This window comes from Triticum dicoccoides, chromosome 1A (genome assembly GCF_002162155.2).
Source record: "Triticum dicoccoides isolate Atlit2015 ecotype Zavitan chromosome 1A, WEW_v2.0, whole genome shotgun sequence".
Taxonomy (NCBI): domain Eukaryota; kingdom Viridiplantae; phylum Streptophyta; class Magnoliopsida; order Poales; family Poaceae; genus Triticum; species Triticum dicoccoides.
In genome coordinates this window covers 215,085,993-215,096,270 of record NC_041380.1, presented here as the reverse complement: position 1 = coordinate 215,096,270, position 10,278 = coordinate 215,085,993, and the positions used below count along the sequence as shown (strand labels likewise).

Genomic DNA, 10,278 nt, shown 5'->3' with positions numbered 1-10,278 from the left:
TAAACAACTCGACGCAGGGCAGGCGCGGGGCGACAACACCGGCGGCTACAGCCGCCGCAGAGGGCTGGCCTCAGCGGCCACCAGGGGAGCAGGGGAAGCGGGCGGCGACGCCGAATGCGGGGTGGGGGGCTCTCTAGAGGTCGAGGCGTGCGCGGGGAAGCCCCCGCCGCCGCCTACCGCCGCATGAGCAAGCCCGACGACGGCTGTCGGCGGCGGCGGGGGAGGAGGGGAAGGGGAGGCGGGGAACCGGCGGCGCATAGGTTTTTTTCTTTGGATAACGGGTGGTATTTAGAATTGCATAGGTTGCTTTAAATGCATGTATGCACACTCAATCTCTATAAACACATTTCAAATCGTGGCTCAGCACAATATCTTGGATTAAAGTAGTCATCGTAGACGTCTCGCACTTGACGAAAATGTCTCCCCTCACTGAACGAACATCGCAGAAATGACTGAAATAAATCTAGAAAAATGCATACACAGTATCAAGTCTAAAACTTGAACCCCATGGACTGGTTCCAGCACAAGGAACCAAACCATCTGAGCTAAGCTCAGTTCACTTAGGAAACAAGTTTTCCTCTATCTGGTTTAGCACCATAAGAACATCTGCAACCGGCAGACCCTTCTCCAAACATTCGAGCGAACAACTCGGTCTGTGCTCGCTCACAAAATAGGCATCCAACCAGATTTCTCAAAGTCACATCAAGCATGTGTGTTATTCGGCAACCGTGAAACCCAATACATATCTGAGGCGAATTTGGGGACGCCTAGATGCCTCTGTCATGTCGGGTCCTCCTAAAGATCGGACCTACTCCAAATATGCTTCAAATTGACAAAGTCCATCTAATCGACCGCCCTGCTCTCGTGTTCGTCATTCATTTCTCGCATCTGAGTTGTTGCCTTCCTCCACCCTTCCTCCCTGTCCGTGATGTCGTCCTCGTCGGTTGTCCTAGATGTCGACGTCGAGTATCGCATTACCCACCATCGCCATTTGCAAGACGGAGAACATTTCCCGGAAGGAGTAGGGTGCCCGACAACGTGTTTGGGAAACAACGGAGAAGGAGGTCGTCGACATGGACTTGGGCACGTCTGGCCTGGCGATCGCCTCCGAGCCACCCGCCCTGCTCGTAGGAGGGAACAAGCCGTCGGTCATGACTGGTGTCATTTCGAAATACAAATGGGCCGTTCCAAATCGTTCTACGCAAGAGGATGATGTCTACTACACAACCTTCTTCTTGTAGACGTTGTTGGGCCTCCAAATACAGAGGTTTGTAGGACAGTAGCCAATTTCCCTCAAGTGGATGACCTAAGGTTTATCAATCCGTAGGAGGCGTAGGATGAAGATGGTCTCTCTCAAGCAACTCTGCAACCAAATAACAAAGAGTCTCTTGTGCCCCCAACACACCCAGTACAATGGTAAATTGTATAGGTGCACTAGTTCGGCGAAGAGATGGTTATACAAGTGGTATATGGATAGTAGATATGAGTATTTGTAATCTGAAAATATAAAACAGCAAGGTAACTAATAATAAAAGTGAGCGTAAACGGTATTGCAATGCTAGGAAACAAGGCCTAGGGTTCATACTTTCACTAGTGCAAGTCCTCTCAACAATGATAACATAATTGGATCACATAACTATACCTCAACATGCAACAAAGAGTCACTCCAAATTCACTAATATGGAGAACAAACAAAGAGATTATGGTAGGATACGAAACCACCTCAAAGTTATTCTTTTCAATCAATCCGTTGGGCTATTCCTATAAGTGTCATAAACAGCCCTAGAGTTTGTACTAGAATAACACCTTAAGACACAAATCAACCAAAACCCTAATGTCACCTAGATACTCCAATGTCACCTCAAGTATCCCTGGGTATGATTATACGATATGCATCACACAATCTCCGATTCATCTATTCAACCAACACATAGAACCTCAAAGAGTGCCCCAAAGTTTCTACCGGAGAATCACGACGAAAACATGTGCCAACCCCTATGCATAGGTTCATGGGCGAAACCCGCAAGTTGATCATCAAAACATACATCAAATGAATCACGTGATATCCCATTGTCATCACAGATACGCACGGCAAGACATATATCAAGTGTTCTCAAATCTTTAAAGACTCAATCCGATAAGATAACTTCAAAGGGGAAACTCAATCCATTACAAGAGAGTAGAGGGGGGAGGAAACATCATAGGATCCAAATATAATAGCAAAGCTCGCGATACATCAAGATCGTACCACCTTAAGAACACGAGAGAGAGAGAGAGAGATCAAACACATAGCTACTGGTACATACCCTCAGCCCCGAGGGAGACTACTCCCTCCTCGTCATGGAGAGCACCGCGATGATGAAGATGGCCATCGGAGAGGGATTCCCCCTCCGGTAGGGTGCCGGAACGGGTTTAGATTGGCTTTTGGTGGCTACGGAGGCTTCTAGCGGCGGAACTCCCGATTTATTATGCTCCCTGATGGTTTTAGGGTATATGGAGATATATAGGTGGAAGAAGTACGTCAGGGGGGCCACAAGGGGCCCACGAGGGTGGAGGGCGCGCCCCTTGCCTCGTGGCCTCCTGGTAGATCCCCTAACGTGCACTCCAAGTCTTCTAGGCATCTACTGATCCAAAAATAAGTTATGTGAAGTTTCCGGTCAATTGGACTCCGTTTGGTTTTCCTTTTCTGCGATATTCTAAAACAAGGTAAAAATAGAAACTAGCACTGGGCTCTGGGTTAATAGGTTAGTCCCAAAAATGATATAAAAGTGTATAATAAAGCCCATAAACATCTAAAATAGTAGATAATATAGCATGGAGCAATCAAAAATTATAGATACGTTGGAGACGTATCAGCATCCCCAGGCTTAATTCATGCTCGTTCTCGAGTAGGTAAATGATAAAAACAGAATTTTTGATGCGGAGTGCTACTTGGCATAATTTCAATGTAATTCTTCTTAATTGTGGTATGAATATTCAGATCCAAAAGATTCAAGATAAAAGTTCGTATTGACATAAAAATAATAATGCTTCAAGCATACTAACTAAGCAATTAGGTCCTCTCAAAATAACATGGCCAAAGAAAGTTCATCCCTACAAAATCATATAGTTTAGTCATGCTCCATTTTCGTCACACAAGAATGCTCTCATCATGCACAATTCTGATGACAAGCCAAGCAATTGTTTCGTACTTTAGTAATTTCAAACCTATAAACTTTCACGCAATATATGAGCGCGAGCCATGGACATAGAACTATGGGTGGAATAGAATATGATGATGGGGGTTATGTGGAGAAGACAAAAGGAAGAAAATCTCACATCAATGAGGCTAATCAATGGGCTATGGAGATGCCCATCAATTGATGTTAATGCGAGGAGTAGGGATTGCCATACAATGGATGCACTAGAGCTATAAATGTATGAAAGCTCAACAAAAGAAACTAAGTGGGTGTGCATCCAACTTGCTTGCTCACGAAGACCTAGGGCACTTGAGGAGGCCCATTGTTGGAATATACAAGCCAAGTTCTATAATGAAAAATTCCCACTAGTATATGAAAGTGACAAAACAAGAGACTCTCTATCATGAGGATTATGGTGCTACTTTGAAGCACAAGTGTGGCAAAGGATAGTAGCGTTGTCCCTTCTCTCTTTTTCTCTCATTTTTCTGGGCCTTCTCTTTTTTTATGGCCTTTCTCTTTTTTGGGCCTTCTCTTTTTTTATGGCCTTTCTTTTTTATTCCTCACTTGGGACAATGCTCTAGAAAATGATGATCATCACACTTCTATTTATTTACAACTCAATGATTACAACTCGATACTAGAACAAAGTATGACTCTATATGAATGCCTCCGGCGGTGTACTGGGATATGCAATGCACCAAGAGTGATATGTATGAAAGAATTATGAACGGTGGCTTTGCCACAAATACTATGTCAACTACATGATCATGCTAAGCAATATGACAATGATGAATGTGTCATCATAAACGGAATGGTGGAAAGTTGCATGGCAATATATCTCGGAATGGCTATGGAAATGCCATAATAGGTAGGTATGGTGGCTGCTTTGAGGAAGATATAAGGAGGTTTATGTGTGAAAGAGCGTATCATATCACGGGGTTTAGATGCACCGGCGAAGTTTGCACCAACTCTCAATGTGAGAAAGGGCAATTCACGGTACCGAAGAGGCTAGCAATGATGGAAGGGTGAGAGTGCGTATAATCCACGGACTCAATATTAGTCATAAAGAACTCACATACTTATTGCAAAAATCTACAAGTCATCAAAAACCTCGTCACTATGCGCATGCTCCTAGGGGGATAGATTGGTAGGAAAAGACCATCGCTCATCCCCGACCGCCACTCATAAGGAAGACAATCAAAGAACACCCCATGTTTCAAATTTGTTACATAACATTTACCATACGTGCATGCTACAGGACTTGCAAACTTCAACACAAGCACTTCTCAAATTCACAACTACTCAACTAGCACGACTTTGATATTGTTACCTCCATATCTCAAAACAATCATCAAGCATCAAACTTCTCATAGTATTCAATGCACTCTATATGAAAGTTTTTATTATATCCCTCTTGGATGCCCATCATATTAGGACTAGTTTCATAACCAAAGCAAACTACCATGATGTTCTAAAGACTCTCAAAATAATATAAGTGAAGCATGAGAGATCAATTATTTCTTAAAAATAAAACTACCACCATGCTCTAAGAAGATATAAGTGAAGCACTAGAGCAAACGACAAACTACTCCGAAAAATATAAGTGAAGCTCAATGAGTAGTCGAATAATTATGCAACTATGTGAAGACTCTCTCATTTAATAATTTCAGATCTTGGTATTTTATTCAAACATCAATAAAAACCTAACAAAAATAAATTGACGCTCCAAGCAAAACACATATCATGTGGTGAATAAAAATATAGCTCCAAGTAAGTTACCGATGAACGAAGACGAAAGAGGGGATGCCTTCCGGGGCATCCCCAAGCTTAGGATTTTTGGTGTCCTTGGATATTACCTTAGGGTGCCTTGGGCATCCCCAAGCTTAGGCTCTTTCCACTCCTTGTTCCATAATCCATCGAATCTTTACTCAAAACTTGAAAACTTCACAACACAAAACTTAACAGAAAACTTGTAAGCTCCGTTAGCGAAAGAAAACAAAACTTCACTTCAAGGTACTGTAATGAACGCATTCTTTATTTATATTGGTGTTAAACCTACTGTATTCCAACTTCTCTATGGTTTATAAAATATTTTACTAGCCATAGATTCATTAAAATAAGCAAACAACACACGAAAAACAGAATCTGTCAAAAACAGAACAGTCTGTAGTAATCTGTAACTAACGCAAACTTATGGAACCCCAAAAATTCTAAAATAAATTTCTGGACATGAGGAATTTATCTGTTAATCATCTTCAAAAATAATTAACTAAATAGCACTCTCCAAATAAAAATGGCAGCAATTCTCATGAGCGCTAAAGTTTCTGTTTTTTACAGCAAGATCAACAAGACTTTCCCCAAGTCTTCCCAAAGGTTCTACTTGGCACAAACACTAATTAAACACATAAAACCACATCTAAATAGAGGCTAGATGAATTATTTATTACTAAACAGGAGCAAAAATCAAGGAACAAAAATAAAGTTGGGTTGCCTCCCAACAAGCGCTAACGTTTAACGCCCCTAGCTAGGCATGATGATTTCAATGATGCTCACATAAAGGGTAAGAATTGAAACATAAAGAGAGCATCATGAATAATATGACTAACACATTTAAGACTAACCCACTTCCTGTGCATATGGATTTTGTGAACAAACAACTTGTGGAAACAATAATCAACTAGCATAGGAGGGCAAAACAAGCATAACTTCAAAACTTTAAGCACATAGAGAGGAAACTTGGTATTATTGCAATTCCTACAAGCATATGTTCCTCCCTCATAATAATTTTCAGTAGCATCATGAATGAATTCAACAATATAACCAACATCTAAAGCATTCTTTTCATGATCTACAAGCATAGAATTTTTATTACTCTCCAGATAAGCAAATTTCTTCTCATGAATAATAGTGGGAGCAAACTCAACAAAATAACTATCATGTGATTGAAAATTAAGATCAAGATGACAAGTTTCACGGTTATCATTATTCTTTAAAGCATATGTGTCATCACAATAATCATCATAGATAGGAGGCATGCTTTCATCATAGTAAATTTGCTTATCAAAACTTGGGAGACTAAAAATATCATCTTCATTAAACGTAGCATCCCCAAGCTTGGGATAAACATTAATTGTATCAAATATATTCTCAAAAACATCATCTTCATCAAACATAGCATCCCAAAGCTTGGGCCTTTTCATATCATAAGCATAATCACTCTCATCATTAACAGTATGGATAGCACCAATAGTATAGCAATTATCATATTATTCCAAGCAAGTGCCAAAAAGGTTTTCAAGATCATAAGAAGTATCATTATCTTCCACAATTATATTTTCATGAGGCACAATAGTAATAGGAGCAGCATTATTTGGGAGAGATATCTTTTTACCTCTCTTCCTTTTTCTTTTCTTATTTTTGACCACATCATGTGTGGGTTCAATCCTATTTTTGGAGCTCCTTATTAATGAGATTGGTTGAATAGGAGGCTCCTCCTCGTTACCTGATTCATCATAAGAAATAATAGGAGGATATTGGGAAGTCTCTTCCCTTTCATTAGTATTCTCTTCATCTTCTATTTGTTTTCTTTTCTTTATGTAGTTGGCAATATAAGGATTTTCAATACAATTCACCGCACAATACATATAAATTTCCTCTAGATCAAAATGAAGAACTCTATCAAGGGCAAATTTTGGAATATCCTTAGTTATATGTTTCATTTCTTCATAACTCAAGAGCAAACTAAGTTCATTATGATGTGCAAGGGAAATCAAGTCATCACAATTTTTGAACACGATACGATCATGAAACAATTTGCATTGGGTATTGAAATGATCATGTTCATTGCAAAGCTCACAAGTATGGACAAGATAATTTAAATTTTTAGCACATTCATCTAGCCTTTCTTGCAAACATTTAGTTTCTAAGTACTTATGCCTCTTGCAATATCTATCTTCCCTATTTGGTGTGTACTTACAAACCCAATGTACTCCACAAAAATTGACATGTTTATAGGAGACATAATAACTAGTGCAATCATCATTAGTATCATGGATATTCAAAGAATTCGTACTAACAACATTGCAATCATGCTCATCATTCAAAGATATAGTGCCAAACATTTATAGACTTCTTCCTCTAGCATTTGAGCACAATTTTCCTTTCCATCATACTCACGAAATATATTAAAAATATGAAGCGTATGAGGCAAACTTAATTCCATTTTTTATAGTTTTCTTTTATAAACTAAACTAGTGATAAAACAAGGAACTAAAAGACTCGATTGCAAGATCTAAAGATATACCTTCAAGTACTCACCTCCCCGACAATGGCGCCAGAAAAGAGCTTGATGTCTACTACACAACCTTCTTCGTGTAGACGTTGTTGGGCCTCCAAGTGCAGAGGTTTGTAGGACAGTAGCAAATTTCCCTCAAGTGGATGACCTAAGGTTTATCAATCCGTAGGAGGCGTAAGATGAAGATGGTCTCTCTCAAGCAACCCTGCAACCAAATAACAAAGAGTCTCTTGTGTCCCCAACACACCGAATACAATGGTAAATTGTATAGGTGCACTAGTTCGGCGAAGAGATGGTGATACAAGTGGTATATGGATAGTAGATATGAGTATTTGTAATCTGAAAATATAAAAACAGCAAGGTAACTAATGATAAAAGTGAGCGTAAACGGTATTGCAATGCTAGGAAACAAGGCCTAGGGTTCATACTTTCACTAGTGCAAGTCCTCTCAACAATGATAACATAATTGGATCACATAACTATCCCTCAACATGCAACAAAGAGTCACTCCAAAGTCACTAATAGCGGAGAACAAATGAAGAGATTATGGTAGGGTACGAGACCACCTCAAAGTTATTCTTTCCAATCAATCCGTTGGGCTATTCCTATAAGTGTCACAAACAGCCCTAGAGTTTGTACTAGAATAAAACCTTAAGACACAAATCAACCAAAACCCTAATGTCACTTAGATACTCCAATGTCACCTCAAGTATCCGTGGGTATGATTATACGATATGCATCACACAATCTCCGATTCATCTATTCAACCAACACATAGAACCTCAAAGAGTGCCCCAAAGTTTCTACCGGAGAATCACGACGAAAACGTGTGCCAACCCCTATGCATAGGTTCATGGGCGGAACCCGCAAGTTTATCACCAAAACATACATCAAGTGAATCACGTGATATCCCATTGTCACCACAGATACGCATGGCAAGACATACATCAAGTGTTCTCAAATCTTTAAAGACTCAATCCGATAAGATAACTTCAAAGGGGAAACTCAATCCATTACAAGAGAGTAGAGGGGGGGAAGAAACATCATAGGATCCAAATATAATAGCAAAGCTTGCGATACATCAAGATCGTACCACCTCAAGAACATGAGAGAGAGAGAGATCAAACACATTGCTACTGGTACGTACCCTCAGCCCCGAGGGAGAACTACTCCCTCCTCGTCATGGAGAGCACCGGGATGATGAAGATGGCCACCGGAGAGGGATTCCCCCTCCGACAGGGTGCCGGAACAGGTCTAGATTGGCTTTCGGTGGCTACGGAGGCTTCTGGCGGCGAAACTCCCGATCTATTGTGCTCCTTGATGGTTTTAGGGTATATGGAGATATATAGGAGGAAGAAGTATGTCAGGGGGGCCACGAGGGGCGCACGAGGGTGGAGGGCGCGCCCCCTGCCTCGTAGATCCCGCGACGTGCACTCCAAGTCTTCTGGGCTTCTTCTGATCCAGAAATAAGTTCCGTGAAGTTTCTGGTCAATTGGACTCCGTTTGGTTTTCCTTTTCTGCGATATTCTAAAACAAGGTAAAAACGGAAACTGGCACTGGGCTCTGGGTTAATAGGTTAGTCCCAAAAAAAATATAAAAGTGTATAATAAAGCCCATAAACATCTAAAACAGTAGATAATATAGCATGGAGCAATCAAAAATTATAGATACGTTGGAGACGTATTAGAGGACAACGCCACAAACATGGTGTGCGATTCACCGCAGCTCCAAAGGCAGTGGACAACATCAAGAAATGCTGATGCCGGGCATGCCATATGATGTTTGATGAAATGGCCTACCAAGACACATTACATTCATGCCCTATGTCGTTGTCGTCCATGCCTCCTCATGCAACGTCTCATCGACCCCTTCTATGAAATTACGAGAAATTAATTTTACAAGAACCCTGTAAAATTTCATTGCGATCCAATGGTGGAATCTTCGGCTACCTCCGAAGAAGTGGAGTGTTGTTGAACCTGAGCAGAAATCCATGCAACTTTGGAAGAAAAAGGCCAGCGGTCAAATCCGACCTCCTTTTGAAGATCCAACTGTTCAGATAAGTTGTGATTGTTATGACTTCAATTTGTCAAAATTTTAGCTCGATCCGAAGGTCTAAACTATGGAAAATGTACAAAAAGTGCATCAAATTTGCAAATCTAATTTCCATACAAACAAATTCGACCCTAGTTCATCTTTCCATAAGCGTCTAATAAGACGACCTTAGATTGAGGAGAATTTTTGTGGGGTATTATGCTACGATTTTAAGCACGTGCCTATAAAATTTGAGCCTTTTCCGAGGTACTTTTCATTGACACTGATATCGCATGACATCCTTGCTCCACAGATTTCGACCTACGCCGGTATCGCCACACCATCGCTTCATCAAGCCGACATTAACAGGGGTAAATCCGGTAGATCTCGAGGTATGGGGTCCCAAGCTTAGTCTCTAGCTACGATGGTAATAGGGATATGAGGTTTTACCCAGGTTCGCGCTCACTGAGGAGATAATACCCAGCGTCCTACTTGTGTGTTTATTATGTTGGAGTAAGTACAGAGTACATACGTCTACCAAGAGAGCGTAGTGTAATGTCTTCTACGAGCCTCACCCCTCGGTTTATATAGATAGTAATCTAATGTCCTCCTCGGCTACGTACTAGGAAGCCAAGTCTCCTACGAATCCAGTTTCTTGGAGTATACGTCAAGTCATCTGAATCCTTCCACTTCTATAGTCGTTCAAGCATGGGTGAAAGGTGATGAAGGGGGCTTTATGCTCTCATTCTCCCATGTATTCATCTTCCTCCTCAA

The 10,278-nt window shown here is 40.9% G+C and overlaps 1 protein-coding gene across 1 annotated transcript in view; it reads right to left on the bottom strand.

The window, feature by feature from the left end:
* LOC119352505 (SKP1-like protein 1) overlaps positions 1-258 on the bottom strand; it is a 2,501-nt gene extending 2,243 nt beyond the window's left edge. The window contains exon 1 of the mRNA XM_037619120.1: positions 50-258. Coding sequence (XP_037475017.1) covers positions 50-258 — 209 coding nt within the window. The remainder of the gene's footprint in view (positions 1-49) is intronic.
* Positions 259-10,278: the final 10,020 nt, after the last annotated feature.